At 42.4% G+C, this 24905-nt stretch overlaps 1 protein-coding gene across 1 annotated transcript in view; it reads right to left on the bottom strand.

Annotated features, from left to right (window-relative positions):
• SYBU (syntabulin) overlaps positions 1 to 9658 on the bottom strand; it is a gene marked incomplete at both ends in the record, with an annotated part of 42039 nt that extends 32381 nt beyond the window's left edge. Inside the window, 2 exons of the mRNA XM_079533105.1 lie at positions 8914 to 9115; positions 9632 to 9658. Coding sequence (XP_079389231.1) covers positions 8914 to 9115; positions 9632 to 9658 — 229 coding nt within the window. The remainder of the gene's footprint in view (positions 1 to 8913; positions 9116 to 9631) is intronic.
• Positions 9659 to 24905: the final 15247 nt, after the last annotated feature.

Here is a 24905-nt window from a genome sequence, read left to right as displayed (position 1 = left end):
TGTGAAAGTCTATTTATCTTGCCTGTATTATTTACAAGCAAACAGAGGGAAAGCACTTAAGTAACACGTGACTTTTCATTGCTTTCCTTGCTATACCCATGGTGTCTTTTTTTCAGAGTGGTCTCTCAAGAGCGTTCTGGAAGCAGCTCTTCCCTTCAAGCTTCAGCTGGATTTCATCATCAAAATGCTGTGCCTAACCCCTCTCCCAGCTCAGATACACTGGCCAAGTTCCAAAGCCAAGCATGGGTTGACGTCTTCTCAAACATTCTCGGAAATTGCTTGGTGTACTCTGATGTTTGCATGCACTGACAAACTTTCAAATACTAAAGACAAATGTGTTAAGGTGATAATACTCTTAGCAACTGACAAAAAAAAGTGCTCTCACAGACTTTAAGACCACACATGATATTATTCTCTGATCCTCTGAGCTCAGAAGCTTTACAGTTTCCACTGCAATTTGTTTTAGAACCTTCTTTAGAAAAATATTGTCATTCCCTCAAGTCTTAAAGAAATACTACATATCCAACCCCCTTATTTAATCCATCTAGATAATTAATTATGCTCTTCCTGTAGAAACACTCATTTCTACTTTCATTCCTAGCTGTCAGATTTAGTTCTGTGTTTTTACAAGTCTACACTGCCTGTCCCCTATCTGACCTCTTTTCTACTGTCACATTTTCATCTTCTCTCAAGATTCCTCTGATCAGTGCTCAGAAACTTTGCACTCTGTTCTTCTCCAAAGAGACGTGGATTCCAGAATTAAACACAGGATTCTGATGAACTTTAACTCACTTAGCATACTGAGACTGCATCCTGACTTCTCCCTTTCCGTACATCCCTGTAAGGATGATGCACCATGAATTGGTTATTGGCAGTGAACCATCAAGACCATCTCACAATTTTTCAGTATAGTCTCTCATTCTGCTGGTCGGCCCACAGTTTTAAATCCCTAAGAGTTGCTTTGGTGTTCTTCTGATCTTGGAATGTGTGAGTCTTTATGAATTAATAAAAGTTGCTGGCAGACACCAAAGAATGCATCACCTAAGATCCATTTGCCAATGCTCTTTCTATAGTAAACAGAGAGAAATAGGCTTCTCTAGAGGCTAAGTCAGCTGTATTTAGACTTCTCCAGAGAATACAAGCCATATCATTGCCTAGAGGACCTGCCTTCTCCATTGACTACATCAACCACCATGCTGACATGGGCAGCTACACCAGTGGGTGTAAGGGTTCACTCCTCCACTAGGAAACACTATTAACAGGAAACTGACAATATCATTCTGGAAAAACTGGATAACACTGAGAACCAAAGGAAAGGGATGAAATGTAACAGTATAAATGAAAGTGTACCTATAAAGACAGAGGTGGAGTATACTCACACCCACAATACGAGGCTTTGAAAGGAAGGAAACCAGCTCCCACTTCTGCATAATTCAAGGAGCACAGCTTAAAGCAAACGTATTCTCCGAGGTTCCTGTCTGTGCTATAGCTTTTTGTTCCTACCACAGCCATTCCAACAGGCTCCTTCACACACTCCAGATGATTAGACGTTTGCTACTAACAATTTGTCACCTGCAAACCAGAACAATTTTACAAAATTACAGACTGCAGACAAAAACATTCAATTACTTTACTAAAATAATTAAATGCTAAATGCTAAAATTCATGCTACTAGTTTTAGTCCATCTGGTCAATGCCAAATTCATTCTAGATTTTTACAACCTACTGGGGTGGTGTTTAATTTCTACCCTGCTCTAAAGGACAGTAGAAGAGCAACCAAAACTACAGCCCTGTCCAAAAAAGAGAAGAGGTTTATCTGACAAGGCCTACTTATATGAAATCCTGCTAAGCAAATTAATTCTACATTTAATCCCCATGTCTCTGCAGGCAGAACTTGAATTAACTCTGCTCCATTTTGGCTGCAGTGAGGCAGGCTAACAGCTCACCACTCCCTTAGGGCACGCAGGAAGGTTACACAGATCTTGTCCTTGAAATGTCTCAAGGTTCAGGCAGACAAAGCCACGGCTGATGTGATGCAGTGCTGGCAATGGTCCTTCCTCAAAAAAGAAGTTGGACAAACTACATACTCAGGAGTTTACTTCTTGATTCCACAGCTGGGGACCATCTTTTTTTTTTTTTTCCCCCCCCCCCAATCCATCTTCCAAGCTATTTTAATGTTATACCTGCAAAAACTAATCCCATAGGTAATATCAAAGATTACACATCTCCAATTCCTTTTCTCTGCTCCTACCATGAGTGTACAAACTCCCCCAAACCCGTTCTTTACCAGCTTGCATTTAGTCTGACCAGGCACTGCTTAAAGTTCAGCATGCAAACTGCTCACTGCATTCAGCAAGAGGTGCCTCTGCTCACTCACAACATGGTGAAAGTGTGACAGGCTTACTCTCTGCAGAAGAGGGGAGAGGACGGTCAAAGAAGACAGATTTATCCCTTCCTAAAGCCTAGGAATTTTTCACCAGGCAGTATTTCCCATAAACATGTCTCTACAGATATCAGCTAATGACATCTGACTGACAATAGCTGTTACTCTAAGGCAACAAATTTTAATCGACTTTGGCAGCGAACGATGCCTTTGCTAGTCTTCATTATTTTTGAACACTTCATTAATAAGTGGGACTGATGTGAATTCTGGGAAACCATCTGAAAAAGGGCTATATAATTGCAGTTTACTAGCTTTGTAATTAAATTTATAGCACAGCTAATGGTACTGCTATTAGACAACAAAAGCATGAAGGCCTGCTAGCAAAATATCAATAAAAAGACTGCTGTTACTAGGAGAATGCTGTGATCGGGAATAGCACAGCCTCTGAGTTTTGATATCATACCACAGAAAACATTTGGGCAATGTGTTTAATGCTCTGAAGGACTGAAAATCTACCTGAAATTTTTAAAGAACAATTTTAACTGAAGTAGAGGAAAGCACAGAGTCTTAAGAGAGAGGGAAAAAAAATAATTCATTAGTTTTTAAGGAACTTTTCCAGAACTCTCTGACCTGTTCTGATGCCAACTGTTGGCAGTGGAACCACTGCTGCTATTTGATTACATCAAATGCAACTAATGCTATGGATGTCATATCCACATCATGTGAAATGTACGTGCATACAGATAATTTTCTGAGTGTGTTTAATTCCATTGTGCAGCAAGGAAGAAGCGATAAATATCCTACCCAGTTTTGAAAGTACCACTTTTGTATAGAAAACATATAAAACAGACCACAAATAAAATTCTAACTGTTCATCAAATGGTGTAAGTGTTATATTCCTTGTTTCCCATACTGCTCTATCTCCATGGCTGACAGCTGTGAGCCTTGTAGCTTGAATATCACCTCCTAAGGTTTACCTTCTAATGCTGCTTGGAAACCACAAGAGTCACACAACACAGAGTCTATCTGTTGCTGTAGTATGTGTATTTTTTTTTTTTTTTTCCTTTTAATTGTTCTATCTCAGACTGCCATTTAGCATCACCATAGAACCTACTGATTGCATTTGCTGATCTATACATCAAAACACTGATCCAAGGTGTTACGGACAAATATTAACCTTTTAAATGTACAATTATCATGTGAGAATTTCCTTTAAAGCATCGTGATTCCATTATTTATTACTATCAATTATCATTATTATTTGTTATAATCAAAAACTTATCATTAGATAAACATTTCATTTCCTCTACAACCTGTGATGTTCTTCAATAGGCATGACACTTTTCAACTCAACACAAAATTGCAGGAAAAAATACTTTAAAGCAAGAGTACTAGACTTCATATTGGTAGTGAAAAAAACATACCGTACAGCCTAGATTTTAGCCTTGACAGTCAACACAGGACACAGCAGACTGTAACAAATGCTAGTAGAAAGGGACCAGCACTAAGTGTTCTCAGGACACAGTCCAAAAAGTCCCAGAGACAATGGGAACGCTTCTGCTGACTTCAGTAGGATCTGGGTCAGGTTGCAAAGTGCTGACAGATACATAAAAAGGTAACAACAAACATTCAAAAGGTCAAATATTTTGGCTTCCAGATGTTGTTGTGTGGTATAGACACAAAAGAATAGTTACGTAGTAAGAAGCAGTAGAGACTGAAGTTGAAAGGGATGCAAAAAGGCCAAGCACAGAGGAAAATGCAGGCTGTGCTTCTTAGTACCTAGGCACTTTCCTCACTTCCATGTTTGGAACACATTTCTGCTGCACAGAAACAGAAATGGTGGATAACAGCATGAAGCAATAATAAATTATTGCATGCACGTTGGCCCAGCAGGAAATTCTCCAGGGAAACAGCAGGGAAAAAAGGAAGCATGTCACCAGCATCGCCTTTATGCAAAGGCCACGAGTGTGCTTTTAGAAGTAGACTTTGTTTCAATGTTTTTGGAAAATTAATATCAGACTGATTGCTAAACTGCCTTACTGAGTGCTGCAATCACATTCTCAGGGGAACAGCTCTACTTCAGAAATTTGAAAAAATGGCAAAAGCACTGCGCAAAAGTGCAGCTTCCAGCAGGAGGGCTGGAAAGAGGGGTGAGCTTTCAGAATCAGGCATTTGAGAACTTTTAAGTGTACAATTCAGTAACTGTGAGAAAAAAAAAAAAAGAGCCAAGAAGGAACTACTGAAACTGAATATTTCTTCTTAAAACAACACAGAAGAACGGAACAGCTCACTGTTTCCACAATAATATCTGTATACATAAACTTACATACACAAAGAGTAATTGTATATATATATACACACATCAATAGTAGGGTAATTATTTTAGTAGTTTATACTACTGCCCTAGGCTTAATCTTGTTGACTTGTTAAAACACTGCAAACTCATTTTCATCTAATCTTTTCCTATTCAGAAATAGGAATTTAAGTACATACACTTCAGTGTTGGAGCCTCCAGGGCTGGCTGATTTGTGGCACAGCCCACTCCAACGCTGTGTAGCAAAGATATGATTTATGAAGGTGACAGAAGGTGCAGCATTTTGTCCAGTAACACAAATTAACAGATCTTTACAAACTCCCCTCTCCTGCAAACTGTGGTGAGGGGTAGTGCATCCACACTATTTTAATATGGCTGTCGGGAGCTTGCACCCTTTTTTTGGTATATGCACTATGAACTCAGCCCTTCCATCCCTCAGCAGCTTGTCCAATTGGCACACAGTCTCAAAGCTTCAGTGGACCATGCATGGCAGACACTGAGCAGGCAACCGTGGGACTGAACTTCCTGCTGCTGCTATGTTACACCCCAGAAACTACAGTGCAGCCATATCACCACATTTATTGCGCTACGGACTTAAGGAACATGTTTTTAAAAGAAGATCTACATACCATGAAAAAAAAAAGTTAAGAAATAAAGACTGAATTCAGGTCTGGAAACTTGAAAGGAAAAAACAAACAAACCCGTATTTTTTGAACGCTCTGAGGGAGAGAATCACAATCACTCATGTACAGAGATACTGCTGTCTTTCAACAGACTGTAGTACTGCATACTCTAGTTAAAAAGGAGATCTGTAGACAAGACTACAAAAAGTGGAACATTTTGCTACTGGAATAAAACAGCTTGTCTGTCTCATTAAGTCTGCTGCTGAACTGATGGTTAAATGCACAAGTGCTTCTTGCAAAGCTCCCCTACCTGCAGAAACTCGGCCAGCTGGCTTCTGGACACAGGCTGAGGAGAAGGCTGAGTGCCTATAAAAAGGTAGCATTCCTCCTCGCAGTAAGAAATTCAAAATCTAAGCTATTCATAGGCGGAAAATACAGAAAGGAAAAAAAAAAAAAAAAAAAGCAATGTTCTAATGAACTTTCTTTTACAATTCAAAGCTAAGCAGACCACTATTCATCTGGGCAATTCCAGGCAGCCTTCAATCCAACACGCAATTAGCTGGTATCAAAAAGATGTGTACACACAATAAAAGCGTAACACCCCACCCCCCGTATCCTATTTCTCATAAGGCAAACATTGCATCTGCAATAGCTGGAGGGAGCCTCCTTCCTCCTCAGTGCAGCTCCTTAGCCAAAGACAAATGAATCACGTTTGTGGTGCTAAAATGCACTCCTCTGTGACAAAATGAGGGTGCATGGCAGGTTCAATACCAGGAGATACTTATGAGGGAAACACTCATGAGATTGTGAACACTCAGCAGCAGGCCAGCCAGACGATGCTGCTGGGAGAGTGTTTTTTCATCACTTGACATATGAGTTCTGTGGCTGACATCCAAGCCAAAGGAGAGCAGAGGTTGAGGGTAGAGCAGTGCTCTCATATCAGATGACAAAGAGGACCCCAGATGTGCTAAGATGTTACAGAGGGATTGTATGTGGTGAGTACTGACACAAAGACTCAGCTTCCCAGACCATGTTCAGAGCATCCACTTCAGTTTTCATACATACAAGGTATGCTAAAAAGACATTTTATCAGGAATACTGCAGGAAAAACGGGTTGACAGCCCCACTGTGGTTCATGCAGTCTAACAAAGCGAAACGGACACAAAGTCAACTGTAGAAACTCGACCAATACAAACAACTGAGCCTCTGATGCAGTCCTACAGGACAAGGAGGAGCTGATCATGCAGATTTAAAGCTTACCTCAGCCAGAACTAACAACTTCTTCATAAGTAACTACATGGAAGAAAATGAAGCATCTTTTGCTAATCGCTGAGTAGTACTTTTTGCTGTTGCCACCATACTCACACCATGACAGTACCCAAAGAAACTTATCTTCCTGTCCTTTGCCTTCCTAAAGCATCTTTAATGATATCCAGAAGATACTGCTGCTCTGAGTGAGAGACAGAAATCCAAGCTTTCACTTGTGCATCGAGACCGATATAAGCACACAAGGAAATGGACAATGCCAGAAAGGAATCAAACCCTCTAGGGGATTCTCTCTAGGGAATCAGACAGGAAACACATATTTACTTGGGCTGAGGAAAAAAAAAAAAATCAGATCTTCTGGTGGGAAAAAGAAATCTACCCATCATAATCGGTTGGGTATCAATAATAAGAAAGGTAGATACCAACTTTTCAGGAGGTTCAAAAGGAAAGAAACTGTACAATCCCCACTGCTTACCAAGAAACTTTTGAGTTTAATGATCACTACAGAACTTACAGAAAATACATTTATCCAAATGCTCAGGAGCTTTACATACTGCCATCACACTGTCATTCATCATACTTTCCATCTGCTCTCCTTTTCTGCTCCAAGTGGATTGCCACTAATTTTAAATCCACTTTCTGCACGCCACCCTCCAGTGAAGATAGATAGGGCTGGCTGGAGAGCCCGCTGCTGCTGGGGATGTTCAGCCTACAATGGGTGTGTGGCAATACAGAAGGTCTCTCACTGAAAGGTAGCAAAGGGGCTTCAGAGAATGAGGAAATCAGGTAAGCCAGGCTAAATCAAGGCAGCATTTAAAGAAGGAAAGATGAATAGAAGAAATAAAAGTATTTTCAGTTGAGCTTGAGAGGAAGATTAAGGCAGCAGCATCACACTACTCAATGCCTATGTGAACACCGTCTGACTTCCACAGCAAGCACAGAGCTGCTATGGGGAGTCAAGAAATACAGCATGGTGGGACAGCTTTGGCAGCACCATGCTGAGTAGGACTGAAGAGCAGGACGCAAAACCAAATGATTGGGGAGGGGGGGAGGTGGGGGAAGAAAAAAAGAAAAAACCCAACCATTTATGAGAGATCATAAAAAATTAATGCATCTGTAAACAGCTTCAAATGATTTTACTTCTTGGATCCTTATGAGGAAGCAGGCAAACCCCAACAGGTAAGAGGGAGGGATGCACATGGTGTGGGAAAAATGCTTCATGCTCCTCAGATGAAGCAGTTGTTTGTTTAACGACCTGCATTGTTTCGCAAACAATAACCAACAGATCACTGCTGAGCTTGGATTGCAAAATCTATCCAGGCTGAGAGGGAAAGACTGGAATCGGGCACAGATGCTGTGTTCCTCATCTAGGGAAATTCACTGTTTGTATACATTGCTAAAGTACTGATTCTTGAGAGAAACAGCAAATTAGTGAAGAAAATTATAAACATGACTATTTCTGACTGGGCTCAGTAACTTAAATACTTAATGAAGAAAGAAAAGGAAAGTTGAGGAACTTGCTCTGAAATGGAATATTACAAAACACTCATTGCAAGTCGGAGTTTTAGTGAGATAGAGAATGTTTCCAAAATACCAGCTAATAAAAACAAACTTTGAGTCACCAAATTATCTTTAAAACCACCACATGCATACAGTGCCAAGGGCTCTGTGATCTGACCCTCACAGCCCATGTGCATAATTTCCTATGGGATGAAGCATTCTGCTGAGCTGGGGGATTACTCACAGCTACTGAGCATCCGAGTGACTCACTGCTGGATGGGGACTTAGTGCTGAACTCCACAAACGCCAGAAGTTCAACACTGAGCAGTCCCTGACACAGACTGGGTCTGGAAAGTAGACACTGTGGTCTGCAGTGATTCTCCCCACTCCATGACCCAATGTCCAGCTCAGGGCAGACCGCATGCTGTCTGGGGACAGGGTGAGCCTTCAAACACCCAAAGGTAACTTCCACGGAACAGGAACACACCACCTGCACGCTGTGCTCCGACTCAAGCGTGGAGGTCAATGTCACAAAGACAAACGAGTTGAGATATCTAACCCACAGCTTCGACAGCCACCGCCCCACCTTGCAGGCTGTGGCTCATGGGCTTTCCACAGTTCCTCACACAGATGCTGTGGGTTTTAAGGAAAATCTTTCTATTTAAGAAACCGTTCCACAGCAATCAAACCGCCAGCTTCTTAGCAGCGGAGAGCTAAGCCCTTAGAACTCGAAATGGAAACATCTGGTGTCACTTACGGACACGAAGAAGAGCAGATCTAACTGCAAGAGGAATCGGGGGCTGCGCTGCCGTAGGGCCGGCAGGTACCTGAGCAGAAGCTGTTGCTGCTGATGGTCCTGGCGGAGCCCCCGGAGGAGCTGAGCGGGTTGAACTCCCGGCTCTCCTCCTCCGAAAAGGGCGACTCGGAGGCGGGCGACACCTTGCGCTGCTGCGGCGGCTGCGGCCGGAGGACGAGGCGGGGGATGCGGCTGCGGGACACCTCCTTCTCCGGGTGCGCCTTCTGCTCCTCCTCGGGAAAGAAGGAAAGAAGGAAGGAAGCCCCCCGGCCGTCAGCGCCCGCTCCCGCCCGCCGCCCCTCGGACGCGCCCTCCGCCGCCCGCGGAGGCGGGCAGGAGGCGGCCTCCGCCCCCCGGGGGGGCGCGGGCTCGGCCCGGCTCGGCTCTGCCGCCCGCGGCCGCCGCGCAGCGGGAGAAGGGAGAGGAAGCGGCGGCTGCGGCGTGGGGCGCCCCAAGGCGGCGGCGGCGGCGGCGGCGGATCCCGCGGGCCCAGCCCGAGCCCCCGCCCGCCCCCTGCGGCACTCCGGATCCCGCCTCACCCCTGGGGCCACCACCTCGCAGGCCCGCTCTTACCTCGGTTCTGCAGCCTCGCTCCAAACCCGGTCTCGCAGTCCCGCTCCTCCCTCAGCCCGAATTTCCCCGACCTCGCAGCCCCCAGTCCCGCAGCCCGCCTTTCCCCGGCAGCCCACCGGTCTCGCCGCCTCCCGCCGCCCGTGCTCCGCCGCAGCCTTCTCCCGCCCGGCTCTCACCTTGCCGCTTTCCCGCATGGGCCCCATGGTGCTCAGTCACGGCGCAGTCCGGCACGGGGCACCTGGCATGGGCGAGAGGGACGCGCTCGGCGGCTACTGCTGCGGCGGCCGCTGCGCTGCGGGTGGCAGAGCCCGGCCCGGCCCCGCCGCTCCCCGCCCCGACACGTGGTGCCGCCGCCCGCCCGCCCGCCCTGGGGCGCTGAGCGCGGGGGTCGGCAACGGTTCTGGCCGGCTCCGGCGCTGCCCCGTGCTTCAGGTGCGCGACACGGCCGCCTCGAGCAGCCGCCGCCGCCCGCTGAAGCCTGCGGGGATTGTAGCGCGTTGAACGCGAGCAGCCCCAGCGCTGACTTTATTTGCAGTTTTATGGATTTCACGCTGAGGCGCCGGAGCTGAGACGTAACGGAGGCAGATGTTGTAAGGGCGGGCGTGCTGAATGCTCGGCTGTATAAATAGCGCAGCGTGGCAGAGGTTTTCTGCCGCTTGTTATTCAGTGACAGCTTTTTTACGGAACGTGTAGCGATGCGAAAACTCACTTTGTCCTCAGACAGTACGTTGCATAGTATATTTAACGACTGTATTGTCTCACCGGGACAACTGGGTCTGACCCTACACCAGCCAACACACGTGTGCTAACCCCGTCTGGCGGAAGCACTGGCTAAAAGCCATGGGCGTGTTAGCAGGACTGCTGGCGTAGAGGACGCCTTGTCCACAAAAACAGAGGTAAACTCAACACGGAGTTCTTGTGGGGCTCCACCCTGATGTCTCCTTACAGCGCCTGGTGAACTGCAGGAGATCTGCTGTCAGCAGAGGTATTTTGGGGCAGAGATGTCCTTCACATGTCTGTCTGCTGTGTGCAAAGGACTCCAGTATCTTTTGTGATCTTGTGGTTGCTGTTCGAACAAATGTTAAATGCTGCCTCAAAAAGAATTAGGAGCAAAAGCGTGCTTTCTGTGCAGCACCAAGCACGCATACTGTTGGCAATAGGAAAGGTGATGTGTGTTCCTCAAAGAGGAAGGTCGACACCAGCGAGGGTTGTCACACCAATTGTTTGATGTACAGAGTTATAATTGCTAATTGATTAACCTGGTGCTAGGATTAGATCCATTACTTACGGAGAGTTTGAAGCTGTGCTCTGCCAAAAAATGATACCATCCTCTCTGGGCAGTGTCAGGGCATCTGTAATTCAAAGTGAGATGGTTCTATTTTCAGAAGTGCTTAAATCCCTGTAGCAGCAATGTTGTGTGCCTATAAAATGTCTTCTAAGCAGTGGGGTATACTTTCCAGAGGCGCAGAACAGGAGCTGTACTCCAGACGTTCCCCTAATACTCCAAGACTGTTTCCATGGAGAATGGAAAATTGCAAATCACATCTTTTAATCCCCCACATTTGCTGTTCTGTTCAGCAAAAAGCAGGGCACCTGGGCACGTGGCTCCTGCCACTGCACGTGGCACATGGAAGAGCGCTGCTGGGCCTGCGGTAGAGGAGCTGAGAGGCTGTGCAGCATTGCCATAGTAACTCCTCTACAGTTGACGGTTCGATTGCTTAAGCCTGCTTTATTTTCTTCTATTTGCAGCTCAAATTTTTTCCTCGCTGAGAGGGATGTGAGAAGTGAAGTCCCCGAGCTGCCTCAGGAGGCAAAATGGGATGCGATTCCCTTTGATCTCCTCTCCTTTTTGCATACAGATTTTTGTCCCTATCATAAATCACAGAACGATCATTAACGTTCAAGCACTTTTTTTTTTTCCTTAACAGTCTGTGTACATATAATAAATACTGAGGAATTCGTTCAGTGTTCAGCTTATTAAAATACTATTTCTGTGCAGTAGTTAATTATTAGAACTGGGAGGAACACATACCAGAAAAGACTGTAGGGCATCACTCTTAGTCTCCTCTTTGATGTACTTCCAGTCCTGCAATATTACCTGAGCTGATTCGCTCAGGTTATTAGCTGATTTTTCTGATTTATTTGCGACTCTGACTCAAACTGTGTTTGCTGTTGAAAGGGAAAATGTTATAAATTCCTACAGGCCTCAGAAAACCCACAGAACACAGTGTCAGTGTACTCCTCCTGAGCAGCACCATCCCCAGAGGAGGCTGTGTCTGGCTGCAAGCTCAGCAAAGTACCCACGCTGTAGGAGCTGCCAGGGAAGGCTGGGCACCGAGCCAGAGCTCTTGGTTAGGCCTTTTGCTTTCCTACTAGGGGATCTAGACCTGGGCAGTCCTTTTCCAGGCCTTGCTGCTCACATCTGCGCTCACATGGGTGCTCTGCAGGAAGACATCTCAAGGGAAAACACAGTGTGCCACCCCCTGAGGCCTCTTTGTGATCCAGCTGCGTGCCAGGAGTTGTCCCGGTGGAGAACAATGTCCTTCCAGCTGTTATCAGGCAGCAGTTATTCTTTCCCATAGCACACATAAAGGAACTTTGGGGCATTGATGCTTCCACACATATGAAGATAAAAACTTCAACTGAAGTTTTTACAAATCTTTCAGTGACATTTGGCTAGGTATGGGAACAGGCTGCCCGAGATCACTATCCATGGAGCTGTTCAATGAAAGAGTAGTAGTTGTGGCACTGAGGGATGTGTTTAGTTGGCATGGTGTGATGGATTGGTGGTTAGTGGTCTTTCCAACATTCACGATTCTATGATTCTATGATTTGTTTTTGTGAGATTATTTGTCCCACCTGGTGATGCCTGGACTCTGGACATCTGCAGATGCTGGCTTCCAGTCTGATTTCTTGTAGCGTGATGTTTTTGCTTTTGGCATTTCAGAATAACAGCAGCAGAGGAAGTCAGTACATGAAAGGTCTCCTCTGCTCAGAATTAGGCACTGCAGAAGATCAAGCCCAAGACATTCTGGGAATTATGTGGAGCTCAGCAGTGTGTACTTCCCATCCACCAACACAAGGAGTTTATCTGTGCTGCCTGCAGAGATCAGGACTCATCAGAGACCATCCCTGTGGCACAGCCTTACACTTCGCCGCTCCAAACCCATGAATTTCCCTTCTTCTCTGTGCAGAAGCTCAGCTTCAGCAAGAAGGTTTCCACTCTTCATTTATTTTAATTTTGGAGAGGGAGAAGGCAGGCTCTGTAGGGAAACAGAGGCTGCTTTCTCCTCAGGTGGCTGAAGGAATGGGCCATTTTGGTTATGGGCTGTGGTTATTTGGCAGTGTTCTGAGTTCTTGTACAATTTGGCTTTATGGGAAATGTTATGCTCCTGCCATCAAATTATTGTCTATTGGAAGCTGGTTCCAGACCAGGCCTGCTTGTTGCTCAGATCAGGGCAGCTTCATGTTTTTATACAACTGACAGCACTGACATTCAGGATGCAGAAACAAATTAGTTGCAATCTTAGGTGTTTTTCATAGAATCCTAGAATCATTAAGGCTGAAAAAGACCGCTGAAATCTTCTAGTCCATCTTGTTTTGTTGCCAAGTTACTTTGCATCACAGAATCTCAAAGTTTTCATGCCTAGTGGCCTGTGGGCCTGCTGTCCCCCTGTCACGGACACAGATAGATCTAGGGGTAACTCCATGACACCTAGATTTATTTAAACACATTCCATTGGGCTGCATTTTTCCTCTGAGTTTGCTCTGGCCTTTTGGTCAAAAGTATGAAGGCAGTAGCTCATACTGCTTCAGGACCAAGTCCAGATTTTGTTCTTGAATCACATCTCCCTCTGAGGTCAAGGGAAACAGTGAGCAGGGCAGAGGGCAGATCCTGAACTATTCCATTAATGCAGTCAGAGAGCTGACAGTGCTCTGTCTGTGACATACAGAGCATCTTTAGTTTACTAGCTGAGGCCTGTGGTGCTTTGACCTTTTTTCCCCACCTGAAAGATGAGAATGATGCTGAAATTAGGTTTTCCAAGTTTGGAAATGGGCAAATGTGGGGAAGATTGTGAAAGCACACAGAGCCAGGGAAGAAAGAATTAAACACAGCACATTGTGTATAGTAAATGTAATTGACTTGGTGATCTTATTTAAATGTTTGCTTTCTAACCAAGTGTTTAGTTTATCGGTGAGAAACACAATGAAAGTGTTGCTAAGCATACAAGATTGTTCATTTGATGTCATGTGTATCAGTATGTCAGTAGGGGTTAGGATAGACAGAAACAGTGAGGAAATCAGAAGTGGAAGTATTAGAAGATTACAAATAAATTACATTTAAAACATTAGAATCAAAATGCTTTTGCATAGCTTGTAGATGGAAAATCATTGTAAAACAACAAGGTAAGTATAAAAAGAGAAGATTTAAAAACAAACTATAAGCAAATGAATGCTCATTTAATCTATTTGTATTTAATATTTATGAATCTGTTTTTTACAATTTTTTAGTTTTGTTGGGTGGTGCAAAATGGATGCTTTTTCTGTTTCAGAAATAAATATGTCTATATTCTGACTAACCTTATTTGAATAAGACCAAATTCCCCAATCTTAGTAACAGCCTCTGGCTTTGCTTATTAGGTACGTTGATCCTGATTTTCCATTCATGTGGACCTCAAACATTTCCCAGATGCTAAAAAGAACACCAAATGGAGCTAAACAGTGTCTTAATTTACACTTCAGGGTCTTCTGAGAATTACCTGAAAAATTCTTTCATTATCTGTAAGAAATACTGGAGATGAGAGAAAGATGAGAGGACGGAGTAGCATTATAATACATAGAAAAGAGCAAAAGGGAGCTGTAAGTTCACGTCAGTCAGGCAAAATAGGAGAATAATTCATTTGAGACTGTGGCAACACAGGTCAGAGGTTAGGAATATGACTAGAAGCTATCAGAATATCTTTGTGGGAAGTACATCTTGTCAAAAGCATCATTACATAGAGTGAATAGTAATGATTTAAAAAAATCATCTGTGACGAAGTTAAAAGCTCTGCCAGCAGGATAGGAAAATGTTTTGGAAAGCAATTACAAAAAAAAAAAAAAGCAACCAACTTTGGAGCCAAATACTTAAATGTCTCAATGTGAATTCTTCAACCCTTGCTGTGGTTAAAGGCAGGAATGCCTGAGAATGGAATGCTGAGCTGAAGGAGGGGAGTGATCTTGCCTGTGCACATGGTGCCAGTGAAGATCTCTGCTGGAACAGGGTGTTTGTTTCCAGTAGGGAAAAGTTCAAGGGAGATGTGATTTTCTGCAAGACATTTATTTAATCTGACTTCTGATAAGAACTGGATGATCTGTTTGCACCATGCAGATCAGTGTCAGTATTACTCTGTGTTACACAAGCCAGGAAGCAACTGCACACCCTCAGATGTTTGTGTAGCAGCCCATGTACCTGGCAGTGACTTGAGTTGACTTGTATGACTTCAGGCATCTGAAGTTACTGTGTGAAATTGTGTGCATTATTCAGGGGCAGAGTCATGGCCAGCAGCAGGTCTGTGTGTTGCACTGAGGAGCAAGGTGAGAGGAGGGCCATGTGTGAGAAGGAGCCAAGCTCAGGGGCTGGCTGGGCTGAACTGCTTTCCCCAGGGGCTCTCAGAGCTCTGCCAAATTCACTACTCAGCTCTGCATCCAAACAGCTTGGGAAATATGGGCTAAGATGCAATTTGGATCTGCTCTTGAAATATAGTATAAACATCGTAAAAACAAAACAAAACAAAACAAAACAAAAAACCTTGAAACCAGTGTTTCAGGATATTATCTAATTTGTGTAGCAGAACATGCCTTTTGACAACCTCTGTTAAGATGTGGCTTGATCTAGTGTCATCGTCTAGGAGCAGCCATGTTATAACATCTGAGTCTCTGTACTTCCTATATCATATGGCTTTTTCATATGATTTAAACTCTCTACGGAATTGCAGTGGAGCTTGTGATGAGGCAGTGGCGAGGTCCTGAAAAAGGTGATGGGGTGAGGCTATTTCAGTTGGATGAGCCCTGGTATAAGCAACAGCCCCAACTGTTTGTGAGCTTGGTGCAATGCTGCTAAAATACAAGTTCTCAAGAAAGATTGATTGTTCTGAGATGGCCATGTACATTGTGATTCCTTTGTGTTTAATTTCAACAGCTATTTTGCTTCACAACAAGTGTTCTGCACTGCGCTGTCTTGGCTCAGTGGATATCAGCCAGCCATCACTTTAACTGAAGGATACAAGTATGGTGGATCAGACAGAGATATTTTTAATATGAACTCAGAATAAGTGAGAAAATAAGCAGTATTAACTATTTCTGAATGCTGCATCTCCTAGAGTTATTGAGAAAATCAATAGAGAAATCAATGGAGAAATTCCATTTTCAAGGATAGTAGAATTATGGAATGGTTGAGGTTGAAAGGGACCACTTGGGATCATCTAGTCCTCCCACCTCCCCTGCTTCAGGCACAATCACCTAGAGCACATTGCCCAGGATCACATCCAGACAGGTTTTGAATATCTCCAGAGAGACTCCACAACCTCTCAGGGCAACCTCAATACCTGATACATCTTTACAGACTGTACTGCATTTGTAGGGTGGAGTGGACAGAAAAAAAACATTTGTTTGGAAATTTGTACTGAATCATCACTTGGAGAGGAGCAGTTGATGTATTTAGTTTTATTTTTAGACTAGTATCTCTTGATGAATACAGCACTTGTTTTTTTACCCCAAAATAGGGGTCTGAAAAGTGTCTGCTTATTCACCTTCCACACCTATTTGTGTCTCTCTATTCTTATGAGGAGATTTATTTCTGAGCTACTTTATTCTGTTCTTATCCTGTGAATAGAGAGGATTCTGATTTCAGATGCTCTTCAGTGTGGGAAAGACAAAGGATGCAGCAATACTTGCGTATCAGAAATGTTCCCAGGAAGTGAAGTACACTTTTGCAGAGAAAAGTCTGTAAATGAGCATGAAATTGGTTGATGGCATTCAATACATTTAAGAGGATAAACTCTCACTGACCTGGAATCTAACGTGGTTATTATGAGCTCTCTGCTTTGAATCAAACCAATTGGTACATGCTTCTGGCAAAATGTAATGATTGGAGCTAGGACAAATTTAATCAATTCATCAGAATGCTTACATAGTATCAAAAGGCAAAATGAGAGAGTGTCATGACACAGAAAGAGATGATGTCTGGAAGTTCCCCATAGGCTCCTGTGTGTGAGCCTAAAAGCGCTGCATGTGCTGTAGCCAAGAGACATGGTGTAGGAGGAATTATCAGTGCTAGTCCCTGCAGGGCAGCCAGTAAGGTAATGGGGAAAAGGCTGTCAGGGGCACAGATGTGATCCAAGGCGCTGCTGGCCAAAATAATGTCATTTCTCATGCCCTCTGTGTGAAGCACAAATCCATCTGAAGTGCCTCTTAAATAGGGAAATACAACAAAAATGGTGTTGTGTTATCAATGTCGGTGTCTGTTCAACTTAAGGGAATAGCTGAAACTGTGTTAGCAGAGCATTATAATTTGAGCTTGGAGTAGCTGAATTGGATTTTAATCACATTTCACAGGTAACAATGCTGAAGAGTGGTCAAAACTGAGGCTTTCTGTCTTGATAGTGTACTTCTATATGGCAAAAACATACACAATACTCTAAATGAAATTTAAAAAGTAAGAACCTTATGAAAACTTATATCTTAATTATCACATTATGTAGTAGATTAGCCCTTCTGGGGATTGCTTTAAGAATAAAATTAGAGATATGCAAGAGTTTGTTCAGTACTGAGGTCCTGTTAAAACAAGTACAAATGTATGTATGGATATTCACATATATATTAATTCATGAAAGCATCGCTAGCACCAGAGAGGAAACAGAAATGTGATGAGCGCTTTTTTATTTATTTATCTGATGAATATATATTTTATATCTTTTTGTATCTTGATGTTCTGTCAAGCCCATTATATGATGTGTAAATCCAAAGATCATACTATAATTAATCTGTCTTTTTCCTTTCTGTTGTTACTGATGCTCTTACCCAACAGTGGCCTCCTCAAAGGCATTCCCAAGGCAGATTTAGAGTTTGAGCTGCTGCCTGTGAGCAGGGACAAGGCCTTTGGATCTTTTTTTTTTTCCCCTCTATCTATTGCAATGTGGTCTTGAACCAGGGACATGAAATGCTTGTCCAGTATAAACAACCGTGGTATTAATAATAGTAAATGATAAAGCTTAATGCCCACTACGTCATAAAGATTGTTGTGATACCAGTTTATGTGTAAATTCTTTACACAATCAAACAGATTGCTGTAGCCCTTGGCAGCTTTTACATTAGTGGAATAGAGATATTGGAGAAGTGTGTTTGTGGCTCAGGTGCGTGGCTCCTGAGGGATTCATTTCTGCTCAACAATATCCCCAATGTGTATGCATTGGATTGTTACCATTCTCACATTTCCCTTCAGTGAGATTATTGTTCTATCTGTGACACTTCAAAGTCAAATGCTACTTTTTAATTGAGGCATCTGCTTTCGTACAGTGGTAATATACTTTCCACAACTGTCAGTAAACAGCAATGACACTGCTTTGATACAAGGCTTAGAAAGTTTCTGAGAATCTAAGTAAATATCTGAAGGGCAGAAATACAGTGCTCCACTTCCAAGGAAAGATGTGTGTTTGTAGAGCTGCGATTCTTACTGTAGCTTGAAAACATCAAGAGATTTTGCATTTTATCTGCTCACTTTATGATATACACTTGCGATTGTATTTGCATTTTCTCTAAAAACAGACAAGATAAACCAGAAGAAACCAAGTCCTAGTCCTCTTTGCTTCCACTATCTGGAAAAATGAGCTGAACTGTAAAGCTCTAATAAGCTGGCACAGAAAGGGTCTGTAGAAGGGATGGGAGTGGAAGCCTGTTTGAGCTGATTTAATGTCCTGTTCCCTGCAGGAGCAGGGGAACAGGGGTGAGTCCCTGCCAGGGTGCAGTGCCCCTGGGCACATCTGGCACAGCTGGCTTCCAGCATCTCCAGCAGCAGGGCAGGCACATGGCCAACTTCATTTTGGGGAAGACTAACGGAGCAGGCTATGTGATTGTCAAATATGATTCAGTCCTGTGGTCCTCCTGTATCCATAAAGACCAGAAGAGCTGCAAAGTTAGATTCTGCCCTTCACTTCCTACCAGGCTTAACTTTGAACATCATTTAAGGAGGAATTCTTCTAGATAATGACAGTAACTCACATAAGTACAACCCTTGTGCACCCACTGGTGATATCAATATCAGAAATTCAAAATTCTCCTTAGTAAAAACATTATTAAAAATTGCCTATTTAGTTTCCTGATTTTCTTGTACTTTGCAGTGTCCCTCTGGGCCTCGAGTGACCATTGAGTCTTCTTAGTGCTTTGAGGCAGACTCAATGCAGAATCAACTTGTTAGTTTCAAAACTGTTCATTTTTCCTTTGCAAATATAGTAATGTATGGATTCTTTTTTTCTTACTCCTCATGCCTCTCAATCTTTGTCATTCTCTTGGACGTATTTAATATAGCTATTTTATAAATAAATGAGAGAGTGTCCTTACTGCTTAATGCTTGAATTGAGAGCTTATAGCAGCAAAAAACACCTACTCAGCTCACTGGATGCATTAGTCTTGTCTCTTCAAGGAATACAGTTTTAATCCATGTCAGCACAACAGCCTATAAATATGTGAGCCTGTTGCAAGAAGGATTGCCATCAACTGTACCAACAGTTATGCACTGGTGGTTTGAAGGATCTGGCCTCAGTCCTGTATTGAAATTATATCACTATTGGTAGATGACTTTAAAAAAAAATCTGCATAAACAATACTCAAGTAACACCCAGTGTTATTTTTTATGGTATCAGTAGAGTTAAAAGAAACAGACTTTGAGCCTTGACTCAAAAGGGAACTTGCGACAGAATGAAATATAGCCTGCTCAAGCCTACTGTAAGCAAATACCACAAGCTGTGCCAAACCATTATACTAGTTTCACTGTAAAAGTAACACCAAGAAGAGAGGACTTACATCTTCCTATCATCCTTGTTTTTAAATGGTACGCACATGAAGAAGGCTCACAGTCGTCTAGCTACAATAATCATTATCCAATACTCAGTTTGTACAAATACTCGACAACTAGAGAAGTTTTAGGAACTTATTTTATAAGGAAAATGGATCTGAATATCAGATCTGCTTCCTAATCCTATTTTATAATGTTTAGAAACCCTGGTCTTATTTCAGAATGTAGTTTTCAAGGTGATTTAAATTCCATTTGGCTCCTCTGAACTGGTATAAGATGCTGACTCATTTTTTTACATTTTATTTAGAAAAGCTATGGTGTAATATGTCTGCTATTTGCAGCAAAGCAGCAAACATGGGATTAGTGTTTACTGCACACCTAGTACCTTATAACTTTTATAACTCTGTAAATGGATTTCTGTGGACACCTCTGAACTGATGAGGTTGTATGTATTGGAAACATCAGCGGTGGGGTACATGTGTCAAATACAGCAGCTTCTGATGTTCTCTTGCCAAAAGGAACTAAGTTTTGGATGCTTGTCTAAGAAAAACAAGGCTGACATCTGATCTGGGATCACATATTCTTGGCTTAGGGCCCCTGGTGCAATTTCTCATCAGATATTCCAGGGCTTTTTCAAACATTCATTTTCCGTAACCTGACCTCCACCTCCTGCGAGAAACTCCTTTCTCCACTGCAGCAGATGAAACTGGCTGTAGCTGGAGCCTGATAACATGGGGGGATTTATCTTTACAAGCTGTCAGAACACTCTACCAACAGTTTTGGTTTCAGAGATGAGTTAAACTTCTTTTTTTTAAACAACCCTTCATTTTTGCCAACTGGGAATCTCCGTGAATAATCAATTTTAGCAGTGCTTCAACAACAGTGCAAAATCTCAAGAGTTTTATATTGATATTCTCCAAAAGTTTGTATATTGATTTATTTTTAGCCCCAAATATTGTATATTGGAATGCGTCTTTTCATTGTATCGCATTAAAATTGTTTCATAGTTTGTCATCAGTCAAAATTATCCACACAGCACTAGCTACACAGTCTAATCCCACCAAAAGTTACAGGATTTGGGTCACTTTTTGCATCACATAGCAAAATAATTCCATTCATTTTCAGGCCTCCCTTCTTTATCTTCTCCCACGTACTGCAGAATTTCTCAGTGTTGTGGCACAGAGTAAATCAGGAACATATATCAATATGAATTATGAAATATGATACAAGAATGAAGTTCCAGTTCTGAAAGCGGATCAAGTGTTGTCATTACTAGTAAAAATTCCAGTTCAAACTTCAAGCTTATGGTCCTACCTTTTCAGTAGTGTTTTATTATTTTCCGATTGATCCTACTATCAAGCTGTAAGAAAAAACTGGAAAGCACTTTACATGCTCTGACTGTTATTATTTTAGTTCGTTTGCTTTCTAAAGGTAGCCTAAATCATAGTTTCTCCCATGGCCTAAGCTGGCCTTGAAAACCACAGTATTTTTTACAGGTGCTTTTGCATGATCCATAAAATGATGTAAGTTTTTTAATGACTTCACTGAAATGTACAGTTTTAATAGTGCTTCTATTTGCCAGCTTCCTGTAACTTAGGAGGCACTGTGCAGTGATGACATAGTTCTTGAAGTGGGCAGGGATTTCTTTGCTGTTTTCAAGGTTAAAACTGATGCAATCTCCCATAAATAAATTTTATTAAAGGGTTCAACAAATTACAAGAAGTCACTGACAGGTGTGTTTAATGACTCAACTTCATTCAGATTGAAGAATGTTAAAATGTGCACCAATTATAAGAACCAGAACTATGGAAACTTTTGTATGGAAATGACCATTTCTAGTTCTGTAGCTTAACTCTTAATATTTTTTAACTCCTCATTTTTTCATCTGGATATATGTGGTGATCCAAATTCCTGTGAGGTATTCACGTTTTTTCTAATGTGAACAATATCCTGCAGTTTTGGTAGAATTTCATCTTCTGTCTATTTCCAAGTCTAAGAAACATTAGTTCAGGAATGAAGTTGGTTTTAACCTGAGATAAGAACACTGGGGGGTTGAGAAGCAATTAGCACTTTGTAGGGTAGAGACATCCATTGGCATGGTCCACTTTCAGTGACAGGCAATGAATAGCATCAGGAAGGATGCTGGCAATTCCTTACTTCTATAATTAGAGACTCACGTTCTGTAGACATAGAAAAAGTGATTTCATCTCTCTGTATTCATGCTGCAGTGCTTCACTGATGCTGCTCTCAGTCTCTGTATGTTTCACATTTCTCAGACTCTTTTTTATGATCACTTATTTCTACTTTTATTAAAGCTCTTATAAGCTTTCCCCGCTCTTTGTCAGAAGCCACTATTCAGTTCTTAATAGGACTTTACAAAAAAAAAAAAAATTGTCTATATTTTCAGTATGAAGTCATACTTGGAATTTTTCCCATTCACAAAATGCTTTTAGATTAAAGAGTCTGACATCATTTGATATCTACATTCATTAACTAAGCCTGAATTTATTTTCTTCTGTACAGCAAAGAAACTAAATGAAGGAAGTTTGCATAGGAGGCAATTAAATCTTTCTTTACATCTACCTTAAGGTTGTGGTTCTTGGTGAAAATCATTGTGCTTGTGATAATGGTAAAGGCATGAACTAGTGGTGCAGATGGCATCTTATTCTGCTGCTTTTGGTATGGCTGTTAGATAAGAATGGAAGCAGTGACCTCATGGGCAGCAGTGTACGCCGTGTCCCACGGGGCTGTGCAAAGCACATCTGGAGGTGTGGGGTTTTGTCAATGTAATGAACATGTTAGCTACCTTCCTAACGCCATGCACATGTGTTCTGATTATCTCCTTTTCCAAATATATCATATAATAATGCCATATCATAGACAGCAGTGTGTTTCAGCAGTGGCGACAGTGGGTCACCTGCACTGGTGCAGATTTTTACAAGTTGGTGTGCAGGCTTTTGTTCATCGCTGGCAAAAATGCATAGCTAGAGGTGATAACTATGTTAAAAATAGTTTTTTGTAGCTGAGAATTTGATCAATCAAACAGTGTCATTGTGCTCTTTGTATCTGTTGTAGTTTCCATGGATATAAATAGGAGGCATTACTTTCAGAGAAGCCTACATCTTGATCATCATCTTCAGGCTTAACACTGGTATTTTGTATTTTGTGCAAACTTTTTCTTGAAGGCCATGTTTTGCAGTCACCCTTCCACGCTTTCTGTACTGCTTTAATTGAATCAGCCCTTAAGTGACATCCAAACCTGGACGTGATCCTCCAGCCCAGCCCCTGTGAGCTCAGCAATTACTTCGCACTTTAGTGTCTACAGAAACCACTGGGCATTTTTTCCTCTCCATATGAGAGTGGCGTTAGCTTGTGTTTCACAGTAATCCAAATCTTTTACTGCAGAACTGCTTCTTAATGATTTCTTCCTCATACTGTAAGCATCCTTATTCCTTCAGTAATTTTCATCTATTCTTTTCAGAAAAGCATCCTATTGTACTGAGATGATAAAACTCATTAGAATTCTTTTGAATTCTAAGCATTATCTCAGGTGTTAAGAGCTCCATTCAGCTCAGCTGTCTGCACGTTAATAAGGTATTCCTTATTTCTTCATTCAGGCTGCTCATGAATCTGCTTGCCAAACTTGGGGCAGATCCCTGAGGAAAATGTATGCTGCCGTGCTTTGTAATGAACCATTGATAACTGTCCTCCTGATATGATTTTGTAACTGGTTTTGCAGCCAGTCAGGGTACTTCTGTCTCAGTCATGTCCCTGGTTTGCTTTGAGGATGAGCTGTCAGTACAGTGTCAAAAGAAGTACTAAAATCAAAATATATGACTTCAGCTGTTTCTGTGTTGCCCACCAGGCCTGTCACTCTGTCACAAAGGATTTTATATTGTCTTGACGTAATTTATTCTTAACTAATTCACTTTGGCTGTTACTCATCTGTTGTTTCTTCAGATGCTTGCAGATAGTTTGAACAAAAAAAAAAAAAAAAAAGATTGTTTAGGTATGGGCTGTGGGGCAGCTGAGATTCTGCCAGAGCATGCCTGGCTCCCAGCTGAATGCCAGTGGATGTTAGCAGAATAACATACCCCTCTTCAGGCTCTTGCCACTCATTGCTCTCAGACTGTGCAGGTATTGTTGCTGCCCAGGATACTGATGAGAGGGATGTGCTTCTTCCTCCTGTGCCCATCAGCCTTGGCTCCAGAGATGGCCTCCTGGCACATCTCACCTTCTCTTTCAGTGCAGCTTTGGTCCTCTTCATCTCCTGTGTCCTTCTTCAAAGCTGAGATCTTCCATACTTGTCCCCTGTGTCAACCATTCCACTGGCAAGCTGTCTTTTTAGTGGAACGAAACTTAACAGCATCTTCTGTTCATTGCCATTGAGTGGTACAAGGTCACTTGGTTTTCTTTTTCTCTTCTGATGTCCCCTGTCACTTGCATTTCATTTTTTCCACTTTTTTTTATGAAGCAGTTAAGTTTGTCTTGTAATTATGACCTATCATCAGATAGTTCTGTTAAACTTGGCAGAGGTGTTCATATTCATGAAAACACGTAACAACTTATAACGTATGTTCATTTCACTCCATTTTGAAACAACCTCTGATATGTTTATTTCAAAAAGGTGTTACTCTCAGATATGAGTACAAATACCAAGAATCAACATATACACAGGCTGCTCCTAAATTAACGCCTTGCATTTTATTATATTGGTCCATGATGTCAGGTGGATGTAGATAGTGCTGCAATAGAGGAATTCCCACCACGACTCCATTACGTGATGTTGCCATGTGACAGATGGCAGCAGAGGGGCAGTCTGAAAAAATAAAGTCTGATGTGAAAGCGCATATGAAGCAAAGTTGGAGTTGAATTTCTCCATTTGGGAAAAGTGGCATCCATTGACATTCATTGGTGCTTGCTGATCATTTATGGAGACCAAACACTGGATATGAGCACAGTGAGGTTCTGAGTGGTGTATTTCAGCAGTGGCAACTATGACATGAAAGACAAACCACATTCCAGATGGCCATCGCACCATGAGATAGTGTGTGGTAGCTGTTGAGTCATAGCCTGAACCATTGATTGATCACCTGAGGTAAGGACTGAATCAGCTGTGGGAGCACAGGTGAAGGCAATTCACCTGTGTGACCAGAAGGGGTGAAGCCTGGCTGCACCTCTCCTAGACCCTATTTAAGGGCTGACTTGGACTGGGGAAGGATCTCTTTCTGGAGATCCCTCTTTTTTGGAGTTTTCTACTGCAAGCCTAGATCCTTGGATACAGGTTAGCATTTCTTCCTTCATTATCTCTTTCCTACCATGATATTTTTTTCTGCCTGTAACACCTGCAAAGTACACACCTGTAAAGTACCATTCTAGCTGTGCTGAGCATATATTGA

Source organism: Tetrao urogallus (genome assembly GCF_951394365.1).
Source record: "Tetrao urogallus genome assembly, chromosome: 3".
Taxonomy (NCBI): Eukaryota; Metazoa; Chordata; class Aves; order Galliformes; family Phasianidae; genus Tetrao; species Tetrao urogallus.
This window is presented reverse-complemented; position numbering and strand designations above follow the sequence as displayed.